Below are 16,680 nucleotides of genomic sequence, written 5' to 3'. Positions count from 1 at the left end.
AAGCTAAATGATGCCCCTCTTCTTCTTGGGTGTGCCGCTACCACCATTCCCTCACCACAGTAGACATTCTGGTTATCCTCGATTATTTTCTTGCCCTAAAAACACCAGGTTTATCCCTTAGCTTGCTTCATGTACACCTACCAACATTTAGCACCTTCCTTCCCCTGGTGTAGGGATGCTCTGTCTTCATGCACTCCTTGACCGTACTCTTTATGAAAGGCTTGATCAGAAACTTCCCACCCATCAAGTAGTCCAGGCTTCAGTGGGACCTTAACATCAGCCTGTCAATTCTCCCAGGTCCACCCTTCAAATCTATGGAAACCTGTGCCATGGCCTACCTCACCATGAAAGTAGTGTTCTTAGTAGCCATCACTTTGGCTGGGAGAGTCCGTGAGCCATCAGCCATGATGGCAGACCCTCCTTTCACAGTATTTCACAAGGAGAAGGTCTCCCTTTGGCTACATCCAGAATTCTTCCCCAAGATGTGTCCGAATTCCATATCAACCAGTCAGTTCACTTACTTATATGTTTTCTATGGGTATCTCTACTCTGCCTGCCGTATTGGCGGGCAGCGATGGATCCGGGGGGGTCAATTTATTGAGTCTAGTCTAGATGTGATAAATTGATTCCTGAGTGCTCTCCCATCGACTCCTGTACTCTGCCACCACGAGAGGTGCAGGTGGAGTTGATGGGGGAGTGGCAGCAGTCGACTCACCGCAGTGAAGACACCGCGGTGAGTAGGTCTAAGTACGTCGACTTCAGCTACGTTATTCATGCAGCTGAAGTTGTGTAACTTAGATTGATCATCCCCCCCCCCCCCAGTGTAGATTAGGCCTAAAACCTCATTCCTCTCCTGGGGTCAAGAAACTGTACTCCCTTGACATCAGATGTGCCCTGGAGTTCTACCTGCAGAGAACTAAGCCCATTAGAAAGTCTCTGAGACTTTGTTGCAATAGCAGAAAGATCAAGGGGCCTAACCGTATCCTTCCAGAGAATTTCTAAGGGGATTTCAGGATGTATACTTGAATGCTATAAGATAGCAAACCTTCCCCTCCCGGGGGTGTTACAGCTTGCTCGATGCAAGCTCAATCAGCCTCCACAGCATCCTTATCAGATCCCATTGCAGAAGATTTGCAAAGCTGCAACTTGGTGATCTGTCCACACGTTTACAGCACCCTGTGCCCTGACTCAGGTGACAGCTGTGGATGCAGCAATAGCAAGGGCTGTATTACAAACAGCTCTGCTACCAGCATCTGTGCACCCTCCTCCACTCTGATCACTGTTTACAAGTCACCCATGTGTGGAATACCTATAGGGACCAGCACTTGAAGAAGAGGTGGTTACTTAACTGTAACTGGAGGTTTATTGAAATGTGTGGCCCCTTTCTGTTCCACTGCCTGCCCTTCTTCTCCTCTGCTTCAGACTTGATTATATTGCAGTAAGAGGAGTAACTGGAGTGGCATCAACTCGCACTGCCCCTTATACCCTTCGTCAGGAGCACAAGGGGAGATACTGCGCACGTGTGGGTCAACGGACACTGCGTGGAAAAACTTCTGGACTCAGGCATATGGTGCACGTGTGTACCAATGTGTGAGATACAGATAGGGACCACAGATCTCAAAAAAAACTCCAGTTACAGTAAGTAAGTTGATATTGGATATTTTCTGGGGTGCAAGCTTGTCTTCCATACATCCTTTTACCAAACACTACACTGTTAAAACTGCATCTTGATCAGATGCAAACTTTGGAAGGGCAGTTCTATAGTTGCTATTAAGAAGATTCTGAGCCCCATCTCCTTCTATTACTGCTTGTGAGTCATCTTGGTTGAATACATGTCTGCAACTACTCAAAGAAAAAGTGGTTATCTACCTGCTCTGTAACTGTTGTTCTTCGAGGTCCGGGTGCAGACATGTATTGCATGATCCACCCTCTGTCCTCTCTATACTGAAGTCTCCAGTCTTGGATTCCAGTGCAAAGGAACTGAGTGGGGTCAGAGTGGTGCCAACCTTAAATAACCTTGGGTGGGCTATGAGGGGCCAGAGGGCATGTGTGCAGCCCCGATGGGTACTTCTAAGCAAATTGCTTCGGCGCACTGCTGCATGCATACGAGTGGACCTCATGTCTGTTCGCACATCTTGAAGAATAACAATTATAGTGCAGGTAGGTTACAGTTATCTTCATCTCTTATTCAGCTACTCTGCTTTAGAGATTATAGCTGATCTTAGACCATCTTGAAACTTGCCTGTAAATTGAAAAAGAGGAAAATAGCTAAAGGAAATGTGCTGTTTTTTAAGATTCACCAATATGTATTCTTTCTTCTTCGAGTGATTGCTCACATCCATTCCAGTAAGGTGTGCGCGCCGTGCGTGCACGTTCGTCGGAAACTTTTTACCCTAGCAACTCCAGTGGGCCGGCAGGTCGCCCCCTGGAGTGGCGCCGCCATGGCGCTCAATATATATCCCTGCCGGCCCACCCGCTCCTCAGTTCCTTCTTACCGCCGTGTCGGTCGTTGGAACTGTGGAGCGCGGCATAGCTGTCCTCCACGTCCCTAGCTCTCCTTGTTATCTCTCGTTATCTCTCATATTGTTATAGTTGTTAGTTAGATTGTTAAGTATAGATAGTGTAATTAACTGTAAATAGATTGTAAATAGTTGTTCGCCGGGGGCTTAGCCCTTCCCGGCACCCGGCACCGGGCTCATGCCTGGTTCGCCGGGCTTCAAGCAGTGTGCGGCCTGCAAGAAGCCTATGCCCACCAGCGACCCCCACGACGCGTGCCTGAAGTGCCTGGGGGAATCGCACAGATCGGACAAGTGCCGCATCTGCAAGGCTTTTAAGCCAAGAACAAAAAAGGAGAGAGATCAAAGACTCCGGACTCTCCTTATGGAGGCGGCACTTGACCCGGCGGCTTCGCAGGCCGTGATCTCGGCGCCGGCACCGGATCGCACCGGCACTGAAAAGACTCCCCGGCACCGAAAAGACTCCCCGGCACCGACCTTCTCCGGCACCGGGGACAGAACCAAGACCGTCGAAGTCTGCTACTCCAGCCAGGCAGACCCGACTGGAGCGCCCGGCCTCAACATCGGCCGCGGCGCCGCAGGCACCGTCGACTCTGGGCCCGGCGGGTCCGTCGAGTCCGGTGCCGCCAAGCTCCCCCATGAGATCTGGGGTCGAGATATTGGTCCCATCCACGCCGGAGACCTTCGCCTCGGCTCGGGACCTCATTGCCTTAACTGAGCCTACTCAGCTGCCACCCCCGGTACCTCCGGTGCGGGTCGCGTCTAGAGGCAAGCCCATGATGTCGGCACCGTCTAGGGACTCGCGCTCACGGTCCAGGTCCCGACGTCACGGCAGATCGAGATCTCATCGCCGCTCGCAGTCCCGGCACCGCTCTCCTCGGCGGTACCGGTCGCACTCGCGGCACCGGTCGACCTCAAGGCGGTCGCGGTTGGACTCCAGCCGCCGATACCGGCACCGTGACTCCAGGAGCCAGTCCCGCCGTCACTCGCCGCACCGGTCGACCTCCCGGCACCGAGCTGGTGGCAGGTCTCGGTCCCGGTCGACCTCCCGGCACCAAGCTGGTGGCAGGTCCCGGTCCCGATCCCGGCACCGAAGCGGCGGCCGGTACCGGTCCAGATCCCGGCACCGAGACAGAACCCGGTCCCGGTCCCGATCCCGGCACCGATATGACTCCCTGTACTGATCCCCGGCACCGAGAAGATCTTCGGTGCCGACCCGCGCAGACCCTTACCAACCAGGGTCTGCCCCGCCGTGGCCTTCTAGACAGCCGTCGGTCTCCTCCCAAACGGACAGCGGGTATGCGCTGGGCACCGACCGGCAGGCGGCGCTATTTCACGATCCGCCACAACACGACCAAGGCCCGCAGCAATGGGGGTTTTGGACACCCTGGGCATACCATCAAGCCCAGGGGCCCCAACAGCTTCCTGCTAGGCCTGCGACGGCGGAGCACAGGGTGCCGGAAGCCTCATTGTCTCGCCCCCCTCCCTCCCCGGATGGGGAGGAAGGGTCCAAGCAACAAGACTCCGCTCTGGCTCCGGAGACAGAGGCGAGGGCCGAGGGAGACCCTCCATTAGACACTCTCTTGCCGGGGGTCTCCTCATCCTCCTCCCCTGATGAAGCGGTGGCTGGTACCTCCTCCAGTAGCCCCCCCCCGCTGGATCTCAGGGCGCACCAAGACCTCCTCAGGCGAGTAGCTCAGAATCTGAGCCTACAAGCCGAGGAGGTCTCGGAAATAGAGGATCCGATTGTTACCATCCTCTCATCGGATGCTCCCACCAGGGTCGCCCTACCCTTCATAAGGACCATCCAGGCCAACGCCAATACCATCTGGCAGTCTCCGGCCTCCATCCCCCCTACGGCGAGGGGCGTCGAGAGGAAGTACATGGCCCCTTCTAAAGGCTATGAGTACCTCCATATACACCCGACACCGTGTTCCCTAGTGGTACAATCAGTAAATGACAAAGAGCGTCATGGGCAGGAAGCTCCAGCCCCCAAATCCAGGGAGGCCAGGCGAATGGACCTCCTCGGCCGTAAAGTATACTCGGCTGGGGCGCTGCAGCTCAGGGTTTCGAACCAGCAGGCCCTGCTCAGCAGGTACGCTTTCAACTCCTGGGTGGCAGCAGACAAATTTAAGGAGCTGCTGCCGCAAGACGCCCGCCAGGAATTTGCAGCCATCTTAGATGAGGGCAAGAAGGTTGCACGTACATCTTTGCAAGCTTCTTTGGACGCTGCAGACTCGGCTGCCCGCACCCTCGCGTCGGGAGTAACGATGCGCCGCATCTCCTGGCTGCAGGTCTCTGGCCTTCCTCCGGAGCTCCAGCATACCATCCAGGACCTCCCATTCGAAGGCCAGGGCCTGTTTTCCGAAAAGACAGACCCCAGACTCAAGAGTCTGAAGGACAATCGGGTCATTATGCGCTCCCTCGGGATGCACACACCGGGAACGCAACGCAGACCCTTCCGGCCACAGCAACAACAGCAGCGCAGGCCATATTCCCAGTTCCGCCAACGGCAGGACCTTAACAGGCGCCGTGGCAGGAATGGAAGGCGCAGGCATTCGGGGAACCAAGGGGGGCAAAACCAAGGCTCCTCTAAGCCCCTGCCTGGACCCAAGCCTTCATTTTGAAGGTGCGCCCGAGGGCGCAGTAACAGTTTCCCCCATGGATCCTTCCCCCCCGTTTTCCAACCGCCTTTCGTTTTTCCTCCCGGCGTGGACCCAAATAACATCGGACCGCTGTGTCTTACGCACGGTGCAGACGGGATACCGCCTGCAGTTTGTATCATTTCCTCCTTCCCGCCCCCCTTCCTCATCCCTCTTCAGGGACCCCTCTCACGAGCAATTCCTTCGGCAGGAGGTACAGACGCTCCTCAGCAAAGGAGCTATAGAGGCGGTTCCGGAAAACGAGAAAGGCAAGGGGTTTTATTCCCGTTATTTTCTGATCCCCAAGGCCAAGGGAGGCCTCAGGCCTATCCTCGACCTGCGAGAGCTCAACAAGTACCTGGTGAAGTTGAAGTTCCGCATGGTATCCCTGGGAACCATTATCCCATCCCTGGATCCGGGAGACTGGTACGCCGCCCTCGACATGCAGGACGCGTATTTCCACATTGCCATTTGGCCACACCACAGACGTTTCCTTCGCTTCGTGGTGGGCCCCCTTCATTACCAATTTGCAGTCCTCCCATTTGGCCTTTCTACGGCCCCGAGGGTGTTTACAAAATGCATGGCAGCTGTTGTGGCGCATCTTCGACGCAGTCGTATCCACGTGTTCCCTTATCTAGACGATTGGTTGATTCGGGGCACGTCGGAACGGCAAGTCTGCAGCCATGTCCGTGTGATCACCAGCACGTTTGCTACTTTGGGCCTCTTGATAAACATGGACAAGTCCACCCTGATCCCCACGCAGAGGGTGGAATTCATCGGGGCCGTCCTGGACGCCACCATGGCCAGGGCCTTGCTGCCGTTGCAGAGGTTCCAGGCATTGTCGGCGATCGTTCAACGACTGCGGGCAGCCCCCTTGACATCAGTGCGGACATGTCTAGCCCTGTTAGGCCACATGGCGGCTTGCACCTTTGTGACCGGTTATGCTCGGCTCCGCATGAGGCCCCTCCAGTTGTGGCTCATCGATCATTACCGGCCGGCAAGACAGCCGCTGGACATGCTGATCACGATTCCCCAAGGGGTGTTAGATTCTCTCGACTGGTGGCTAGACCAGTCCGTAGTGTGTGCAGGGCTCCCTTTCCACCCACCTCAGCCCTCGGTGTCCCTGACAACGGATGCCTCAGATCTGGGCTGGGGGGCCCACCTGGGGACCCTGAGAACGCAGGGCCTGTGGTCCCAGAAGGAGGTGGGGTTGCACATCAACATGCGGGAGTTGAGAGCGGTCCGCCTCGCTTGTCAAACGTTCTGCCATCAGCTTCAAGGTCGTTGTGTCGCGGTGTTTACTGACAACACGACGACCATGTACTATATCAACAAGCAAGGCGGCACCAGATCCTCTCCCCTGTGTCACGAGGCGATGCGACTCTGGGACTTTTGTGTAGCCCACTCCATTCACCTCACGGCTTCCTTCCTCCCCGGAGTACGGAACACGCTGGCGGATCGCTTGAGCAGATCCTTCCTGTCGCACGAGTGGTCCCTTTGCCCGGACGTCGCCCTCTCCATCTTCCGGAGGTGGGGTTATCCCCGTGTGGACCTCTTTGCGTCCGGGGGGAACAGGAAGTGCCAGGCGTTCTGCTCCTTTCAGGGCAGGGAGCCCGGGTCGATAGCGGATGCCTTCCTTATTCCGTGGTCGACCCACTTGTTCTACGCGTTTCCCCCGTTCCCTCTGGTCCACAGGGTCCTTCTGAAGGTGCGCAGGGACAGGGCTCGTGTGATCATGGTAGCCCCGGCATGGCCCAGGCAACATTGGTACCCCATGCTGCTGGACCTGACCATAGCTGACCCAGTTCCCCTGCCCCTTCACCCGGACCTGATTACCCAGGAGCACGGGACCCTCTGTCACCCGGACCTCCAGTCGCTGCACCTAGCGGCGTGGCTCCTGCGTGGCTGACCGGTTCTGAGCTGCGCTGCTCCACACCGGTGACGGAGGTGCTTTTGGGCAGCAGGAAGCCTTCCACGAGAGCGACATATTCGGCCAAGTGGAAGCGTTTCTCCTGTTGGTGCGTGGAGAGAAATCTCCGCCCTATGGAAGTTTCGGTGGCCGATATCTTAGACTACGTTTGGTCCCTCAAACAGCAAGGTCTGGCGATATCGTCGTTGCGAGTCCACCTGGCAGCTATCTCCACCTTTCACCCGGGTGCGGATGGTCGCTCTATTTTTTCTCACCCGACGGTGTCTAGATTCCTTAAGGGACTGGAACTTTTATACCCTAACGTCCGTCTCCCTGCTCCAACCTGGGATCTTAACCTGGTGTTGTCCCGGCTCATGGGACCCCCCTTTGAACCGTTAGCTACTTGCTCCCTGCTTTACCTCTCTTGGAAGACTGCCTTTCTAGTAGCTATCACCTCAGCTAGGCGGGTGTCGGAACTCCGGGCTCTTGTGGTAGACCCCCCGTATACAGTCTTCCACAAAGATAAGGTGCAGCTGAGGCCACACCCTGCCTTTCTTCCCAAGGTAGTCTCGTCCTTCCACATCAGCCAAGAGATATTCCTTCCGGTTTTTTTCCCGAAACCTCACTCCTCAGGCAGGGAGCAGCAGCTTCACTCGCTTGATGTCCGTAGGGCTCTCGCGTTCTACGTGGAGAGGACCAAGCCCTTCCGCAAATCCCCCCAGCTTTTCGTGGCGGTAGCGGACCGCATGAAGGGGCTTCCTATCTCCTCCCAGAGGTTATCCTCATGGGTAACGTCCTGTATCAGGACCTGCTATGACTTGGCCCACGTTCCTACGGGCCGTGTGACTGCGCATTCTACCAGGGCGCAGGCGTCGTCGCTGGCTTTCCTCGCCCATGTGCCCATCCAGGAAATCTGTCGGGCAGCGACCTGGTCATCGGTCCACACCTTTGCTTCCCACTACGCCCTGGTCCAGCAGTCAAGAGAGGATGCGGCCTTCGGATCTGCAGTGCTCCATGCCGCGACTTCTCACTCCGACCCCACCGCCTAGGTATGGCTTGGGATTCACCTAACTGGAATGGATGTGAGCAATCACTCGAAGAAGAAAAGACAGTTACTCACCTTTGTAACTGTTGTTCTTCGAGATGTGTTGCTCACATCCATTCCACACCCGCCCTCCTTCCCCACTGTCGGAGTAGCCGGCAAGAAGGAACTGAGGAGCGGGTGGGCCGGCAGGGATATATATTGAGCGCCATGGCGGCGCCACTCCAGGGGGCGACCTGCCGGCCCACTGGAGTTGCTAGGGTAAAAAGTTTCCGACGAACGTGCACGCGCGGCGCGCACACCTAACTGGAATGGATGTGAGCAACACATCTCGAAGAACAACAGTTACAAAGGTGAGTAACCGTCTTTTCCCGGTTGTCACTTTCTCCATGTGAAATACTTAATGACAAATAACTTCTGTAGCATTGAGTGTCAGTTTAATCAAAAGCTTTTACCTCTGTTGGTAAAGGTCACACTACCTCGTATATACTTGCATCTTTGCTCATGACACATTTTTAAGCATTTGAGTATTAAAGGCATATTCTTGTTTAAAAGTTGCTCTATGCCAATCTTAATACTTAACCCCTTTTTTATACTTTATTTTATGTTTAGAACAAAGTATACCAGTTCTGCAGCAGAACTTGTTCTGATGATTATAAGAAACTGCACTGCATAGTTACATACTGTGAATACTGCCAAGAGGAGAAAACACTGCATGAAATGGTGAATTTCTCTGGTATCAAAAGACCATTCTGTAGTGAAGGTATGTTTTTTTTGTTTTTTTATGGTTTTGATCTCATTTGTTGTATTTTTACTGTAGTCTGTTTACCTTTTTGCTTATTGATGATGATGAAACTTTTCACATTAAAATATATATAAAATACTACTGTATTCAGCAATATTGAGCTGGAACAGCGCCCCCCCCCCAAGCCCCCCGTCCGGTGAGTGGGCCTGTTGAAGCCCTGAGACACTCCCATGCATTCCAATCTGTTGAGTTTCTGCAGTGCTCATTTCAGGTTGAAGAAGACTGGGCCAAGATTCTTTTTTTAAAAGCTCTTCAGTGCTCTACACTCTTCTCCATCAAGAAAAGTTGCTTTTGAGTCCTGGGTGGCCCCTATACAGGGACTGAACAAACTTTCTGTTTAGCAAGGTGGATAAAATTTGATGATTTAAAAATAAATAGGTCTCTCTTATTTAAATTAAATGCAAGTTATTTTTTAAAAATAAAAATTGGCAACCTATGTTAAGGCCTAAAATTATTATAATTCTATTAACATTGTTTGAATTGAATATGAAAAACAATATAAGCAATAGATGTTTGCTGTTAAATTTGAAAGAAAGTGAAACCACTGAACTGATGGAAGTCACTGGCTACGTACCTGAAACCAGAATTTTTGAAGTGCTAAACTTGCTTTTGACTGCAGTATTCTCTTCTGTAGATGCAAAGAGAATATTTTCTTCCTTTAAGTTTATTCAGCTTATTCAATTTGATGACTCATGTATTCATAGTCAACAAACCAATTGGGTGTTGAAAAAGCAGAAAATCTTGTTTTCATCTTCCAGTCTGATTAAAATATAGGTGTGAGAGGATGCTATCTACTAGTTACAAAATCTTGATGGAGATGGTGGCCAGAAACAGTTCAGTTCGCTAGCTATAGAGAATACTTTCTTTATTTTATTAAATCATTTGGTTTTAAATGCAAAACATGTTTTGAGAAACTTTTTTCTTATGTATCCAACACATTTAAGGTATTGTAGTTTATTAAATAATCATTTAAATGCTGTTTTGTGCATTTTTAGTTGAATTTGAATTTCCATTTTTTACTTACAAATCATAAGTAAAAAATTAATAATTTAATGAATGCTAAATGCATAATTCACCATTATCTAACATAACAAATATGTAAAAATTAAGAGTGTGAATAAAAGTAAGTTAAGATGTGTAATTGTTTAAATGTGTATAGAATATAAGTGTATCCTTCTGGTTAGCAAAAAGAAGCACCAAATTTAGTGCAAATCAACCTGTTTTAATAGTTTTTAGCCAGTGAAAATCAACCTTTCTTTAGGAAAATAAGTTGTACAAATGAAAAATCACTTTTATATTAAGGTTTTCTGATTTAAATCATTAAAATTGGTAGTTTAAATTTTGGTTTAAATCAAGCCACCCTGTTGTTCAGACTTTTGAAAGAAGGTAGGTGAGGTAATATCTTTGACTGGACCAACTTCTGTTGGCAGAAGATATAAGCTGTTGAACTTCAGAGAGCTCTTCCTTTTCTTCCCTATAAAGCTTGTACCTTCCATCAACAGAAGTTGATCCAGTCGAAGGTATTACCTCACCTACCTTATCTCTCATATCTCCTGGGACCAACATAGTTACTACAACCCTGCAAAGAAAAAAGAAAAGTCACCGGGAAATCATTTTTACACAGAAATAAATTATGAAAGTCCCTTTCAAGCTATAGTTTGCTGTCTTGATAGGTATTCATTATCATTCAGTGGTGGATGGCACTGCCTGGGGAAGATGACCCAGAATCTGTGCACTGGTTGCTTGCTTGAGGATGTTCAGTTTATAACTGATCACTTCACTTGGTCAGTCAATCATTTTAGTTTCACAATCAGCCTAAAGAAAACTGAAGTATAGTACCAGTCTATGCTGGGGAATGGACATGTCTACCCAGTTAAGATCAGCAGTGCTCCTCTCAAGTGTGAAGTTTTGCTACCTAGGGAGTATGCTGTCACAGAATGCCACAATTCATGAGCTAACCCATTTGGAATGCTGTCATACCACTTATGGAACAATAGGGTATCAAAATAAACACTAAACTAAATGTCTGTCAGGAGTCATGCTCCAGCGCTTCTATATGGTTGTGAGACATAGACTAGATCATTAGGATTTAGAGGCATATTGTTCATTTGATCCTTTGATGCAATGATCAGATTTAACCCTAATCTTGCAAACGCTGCCCAGAATTCTTTCTCCAAGTAGAGCAAACAGTAGGATTCAAATTTCAGTTTGTAGTAGAGCCCTTTTAATATAAAATCTTTAAACCAAACCAAAAAATTCTTGCTGTTCTGTCCTTCTGTTCCTTGTGCCTTTTAATCCCTCATACTGGTACTATTGGGGCATCCTGGATTGGCACATTAACTTTAATTACCATCTACTGGCCAACCCCAAGCAGTCCAGTTGGAATGCTTGGAGGACAAAGATGATCCGGATCTAGTGGTTCTGGGAGCAATTTCATCATCATCCCATGAGGCAGTTACCCCATCTTCATGGTCTCTGGTTGATGAATTCAGGCAATATCAGGGACTCCTCCTGCACAGGGTGGCATCCAAGCTGCAGATATAACTTGAAGACGTTCAGGAGCTCCAGCATAGATTGTGATGCATTTTACAGCACTCAGGCACCAGTCGAGTATCCGCCTGATAAATGAGGTCTTTGTGGATCGAGCAAAAATGGTATGGCACATTCCTGTGTCTTGTGCTCCCACCTTAAAGAGAGCCTAGTAGCAGTACTTTCTTCCATCCAAGCGGAGAGAGTTTCTATTCTTGTACCCACTGTCTAACTTCTTGGTGGTACAAGCAGCCCCTGAAAGATCCAAGCTGCAATGCCCAAAAACGGTTCCCTCAAAAAAAGGTGCAAAATGGCTGAATCTCCTGGAGGAAGAAAGATCTTTTCTTCTTTGAGTGATTGCTCATATCCATTCCAGTTAGGTGTGTGCGCCATGCGTGCACGTTTGTCGGAAAACTTTTTACCCTAGCAACTCCAGTGGGCCGGCAGGTCGCCCCCTAGAGTGGCGCTGCCATGGCGCTCAATATATACCCCTGCCGGCCCACCCGCTCCAGTTCCTTCTTACCACCGTGTCAGTCGTTGGAACTGTGGAGCGCGGCATAGCTGTCCTCCACGTCCCTAGCTCTCCTTCATTTCACTGTTCTCATAGTTGTAAATAGTTGTAAATTGTAGTTAGTTATTGTTAATTGTAGTATAGTTGTATATTCTTATTAGCGGGTTTGGGCTGTAGCCTGGTTCGCCTGGGTTCAAGCAATGCTCGGCATGTAAAAAGCTGATGCCGACCAGCGATCCCCACGACGCCTGTCTGAAGTGCCTGGGGGAATCGCACATTTCCGACAAGTGCCGCATCTGTAAGGCTTTTAAGCCTTGGACAAAAAAGGAGAGGGACCAGAGGTTAAGGACTCTCCTAATGGAAGCGGCACTTAATCCTGTGGCCTCGACGCAGAGCGCCGGCTCCTCGCCAGCACCGGACTGCGCCGGCACCGGAAAGACGTGCCGGCACCAGAAAGACACCCCGGCACTGCCCTTCCCCAGCACTGGGACCCAAAGCAAGACCCTCGAAGTCTGCAACTCCATCCTTGCAGGCTCGAGCGGAGCGCCCGGCACCTACCTCGGCCGCAGCACCACCAGCAGGGTTTCCGTCGACTCCGGGCCCCGGAGGTCCGTCGACTCCGGTCCCTCCTAGCTCCCCTATAAGATCTGGGGTTGAGCTATTGGTCCCTTCGACGCCAAAGACTTTCGCTTCGGCGTGGGACCTAATTGCTCTCTCAGAGCCTACCCAGCCTCAACCCCCAGTACCCCCGTTGCGGGTCATATCCAGAGGCAAGCCTGCGGCAATGCGAGCACCGTCTCCATACTCGCCCAGCCGGCACCGATCGCCTTCGAGGTCCCGACACCGTGGACGTTCTCACTCCAGGTTCCGCTCGCAGTCCTGGCACCGCTCCCCTTGGCGGTACCGGTCGCACTCACGGCGCTGGTCATCCTCCAGGCAGTCTTGCTACTCCTGGCACCGGTCTGGATCCAGTCGCCGCTACCAGCACCGAGACTCCAGGAGCCGTTCCCATCGGCGATCAGCACCCCGGTCGACCTCCCAGCACCAAGCTGGTGGCAGGTCCCGGTCCTGGTCGACCTCCCGGCACCGCGCCGGAGGCAGGTCCTGGTCCAGATCCCGGCACCGGTACGATTCCCTGGTACCGGTCCCCAGCACTGAGAAGATCATCGGCGTTGAGACCGAGGGAGCCCTACCAGCCACATTCGGCCCCACCATGGCCCTCCCAGCAGCCGTCTGTCTCATCGCAGACAGACAGCATGTACGCCCTAGACGCAGACAGACCCGCGGCCCTCTTCCATGACCCTCCCCCGCAGGATCAGGGACTGCAGCAGTGGGGTTTCTGGACACCCTGGGCGTATCATCAAGCCCAGGGCCCTCAACATATTCCACCTCAGCCTGTGACGTCTGAGTGCAGGGTTCCGGAGGCCTCGTCTCGCCCTCCTCCCTCTCTAGCGGGGGAAGACCGATCCAACCAGCAGGACCCTGAGCTCCCTCCGTAATCAGAGGCGCTGGTACAGACGGAGCCCCCCGTGGACCCACTCCTACCGGGGGTCTCCTCGTCATCCTCCCCCGATGAGGCAGTGGCGGGAACCTCATCCTCCAGTCCTCCCCCACTCGACCTCAGGTCGCACCAGGACCTCCTCAGGCGTGTAGCGCAAAACTTGAACTTGCAGGCTGAGGAGGTTTCCGAAATCGAAGATCCGGTGGTGAGCATTCTCTCAGCAGATGCTCCCACCAGAGTCGCCCTTCCCTTTATCAGGACTATCCAAGCCAATGCTAATACCATCTGGCAATCACCGGCCTCCATCCCTCCTGCTGCACGCGGGGTGGAGCGCAAGTATATGGCTCCCTCCAAGGGATATGAGTACCTGCATGTACACCCAACCCCGTGCTCCCTCGTCGTGCAGTCTGTGAATGAGACGGAGCGTCACGAGCAGCAGGCCCCAGCACCGAAGTCCAAGGAGGCGAGGTGTATGGACCTGCTAGGCCGGAAGGTCTACTCAGCGGGCACCCTCCAACTCAGGGTCTCTAACCAACAGGCCCTCCTTAACCGCTATGCCTATAACTCCTAGGTGGCTGCGGATAAGTTCAAGGAGTTGTTGCCTCAGGATGCGCGTCAAGAATTCGCAGCAATTCTTGATGAAGGCAAGAAGGTCGCAAGAACTTCATTGCAGGCATCCTTGGACTCGGCAGACTTGGCTGCTAGAACTCTGGCTTCAGGGGTTACAATGCGCTGCATCTCCTGGCTACAGGTTTCTGGCTTTCCTCCGGAGCTCCAACACACCATCCAGGACCTCCCGTTTGAAGGTCAGGGCCTGTTTTCAGAGAAGACGGACCCCAGGCTGAAAAGCCAGAAAGACAATAGGGTCATCATGCGCTCCCTAGGGATGCACACGCCCGGGACGCAGCGCAGACCCGACCGCAACAGCAACAGCAGCGCCGGCCGTATCCCCAATACTGCCAGCGGCAGGACTTTAGTAGACGCTGAAGCAGGAATGGCCGGCGCAGACAATCGGGCAACCAAGGGGGGCAGAATCAGGGCTCCTCCAAAGCCCCACCTGGCCCAAAACCTTCGTTTTGAAGGTGCGCCGAAGGACGCTGTACCAGTTTCCCCTACGGATCCGTCTCCCCCGTTTTCCAACCGCCTTTCGTTCTTCCTCCCGGCGTGGACCCAAATAACTTCCGACCGTTGGGTCTTATGCACTGTGCAAACGGGATACCGTTTGCAATTTATTTCACACTCTCCCTCCCGCCCCCCACCCTCGTCCCTCTTCAGGGACCCCTTTCACGAGCAATTCCTCCTTCAGGAGGTGCGGACGCTCCTCGACAAAGGAGCCATAGAGGCGGTTCCGGAGAACGAGAAGGGCAAGGGGTTTTATTCCCGCTACTTTCTGATCCCCAAGGCCAAGGGAGGTGTCAGACCTATCCTCGACCTGCGAGAACTCAACAAACATATGGAGAAGTTGAAATTCCGCATGGTATCCCTGGGGACCATTATCCCATCTCTGGATCCTGGAGACTGGTACATCGCCCTCGACATGCAGGACGCTTATTTTCATATAGCCATTTTTCCACAACACAGACGCTTCCTTCGGTTCATGGTCGACCGCCATCATTATCAATTTGCGGTCCTCCCATTTGGCCTCTCCATGGCCCCGAGGGTATTCACGAAATGCATGGCGGTCGTCGTCGCATATCTTCGGCGCAGTCGCATACACGTATTCCCCTACCTCGACGACTGGCTGATTCGAGGCACGTCAGAGTCGCAGGTTCACAACCACGTCCACAAGATCAGCAGACTCTTTGTAGCTTTAGGCCTCATTATCAACGTGGACAAGTCCACTCTGCTCCCCACGCAGAGGATAGAGTTCATTGGGGCCATTCTGGACTCCACCTTGGCCAGGGCCGTTCTGCTGCTGCCCAGGTTCCAGTCGCTGTCGGCCATCGTTCGGCGCCTATAGACGGCCTCCTTGACCTCTATAAGGACGTTCCTAACCCTCTTAGGCCACATGGCGGCCTGCACCTTTGTTACGGGTTATGCGCGGCTTCGCATGAGGCCTCTCCAGTCTTGGCTTATCACACAGTACCGTCCAGCCAGACATCTGCTGGACGCGGTCCTCACCATCCCCCAGGAGGTATTGAATTCCCTCCGGTGGTGGCTAGACCAGTCCGTAGTGTGTGCAGTGCTCCCGTTTCATCCGCCCCAACCCTCGGTATCCCTAACAACGGATGCCACCTTGGAACCCTGAGAACACAGGGCCAGTGGTCCCCTCAGGAAGTGGTCCTCCACATCAACATACGGGAGTTGAGAGCGGTCCGTCTTGCTTACCAAGCATTCTCCCATCAGCTTCAAGGTTGCTGTGTCTCGGTATTCACTGACAACACGACGACCATGTACTATATCAACAAGCAGGGTGGAACCAGATCCTCTCCCCTATGTCAGTAGGCAATGCGGCTCTGGGACTTCTGTATAGCCCACTCCATTCACCTCATGGCTTCCTTTCTCCCTGGAGTACGGAACATGCCGGCAGACCGTCTGAGCAGATCCTTCCTTTCGCACGAATGGTCCCTTCGCCCAGACGTCGCCCTCTCGCTCTTCCAGAGGTGGGGTTGTCCCCGGCTGGACCTCTTCGTGTCCAGAGGGAACAGGAAATGCCAGATGTTCTGCTCTTTTCAAGGGCGGGAACCAGGGTCAGTAGCGGATGCCTTCCGTATCCCGTGGACAACTCACCTGCTCTATGTGTTCCCTCCGTTCCCTCTGGTCGCAGAGCCCGCTTGATTATGATAGCTCCAGCGTGGCCCAGGCAGCACTGGTATCCGACGTTGCTGGACCTGTCTCTGGCCGACCCAGTCCCCCTGCCCCTTTATCTGGACCTGATCACCCAGGACCACGGCAGGCTCCGTCACCCGGGCCTCCAGTCTCTACACCTCATGGCGTGGCTCCTGAGTGGCTGACCAGGTCGGAACTACGGTGCTCTACCCCTGTATGTCAGGTACTACTGGGCAGCAGGAAACCTTCCACTAGAGCGACATACTCGGCCAAGTGGAAGCGTTTCTCCTGTTGGTGCACGGAGAGGGGTTCCCTCCCTATGGAGGTTTCTATTACCACTATTCTTGATTACATCTAGTCCCTCAAGCAGCAGGGCCTGGCGATATCGTCCCTTCGGGTTCACCTGGCGGCTATCTCCACCTTTCATCCGGGAGGAGATGGCCATTCGGTTTTCTC

General features: G+C 52.9%; 1 protein-coding gene across 13 annotated transcripts in view; it reads left to right on the top strand.

The window, feature by feature from the left end:
- Window positions 1–16,680, top strand: part of ZMYM2 (zinc finger MYM-type containing 2) — a 212,955-nt gene that overhangs the window by 124,211 nt on the left and 72,064 nt on the right. For all 13 annotated transcript variants that reach the window (XM_050937121.1, XM_050937119.1, XM_050937123.1 and 10 more), the window contains one exon: window positions 8,722–8,872. In XM_050937121.1, coding sequence (XP_050793078.1) covers window positions 8,722–8,872 — 151 coding nt within the window. The remainder of the gene's footprint in view (window positions 1–8,721; window positions 8,873–16,680) is intronic.

This window comes from Gopherus flavomarginatus, chromosome 1 (assembly GCF_025201925.1).
Source record: "Gopherus flavomarginatus isolate rGopFla2 chromosome 1, rGopFla2.mat.asm, whole genome shotgun sequence".
In the NCBI taxonomy this organism is placed as follows: Eukaryota; Metazoa; Chordata; order Testudines; family Testudinidae; genus Gopherus; species Gopherus flavomarginatus.
Note: the sequence above shows the minus strand (reverse complement) of the source record. Positions and strands in the feature narration are given on the sequence as shown.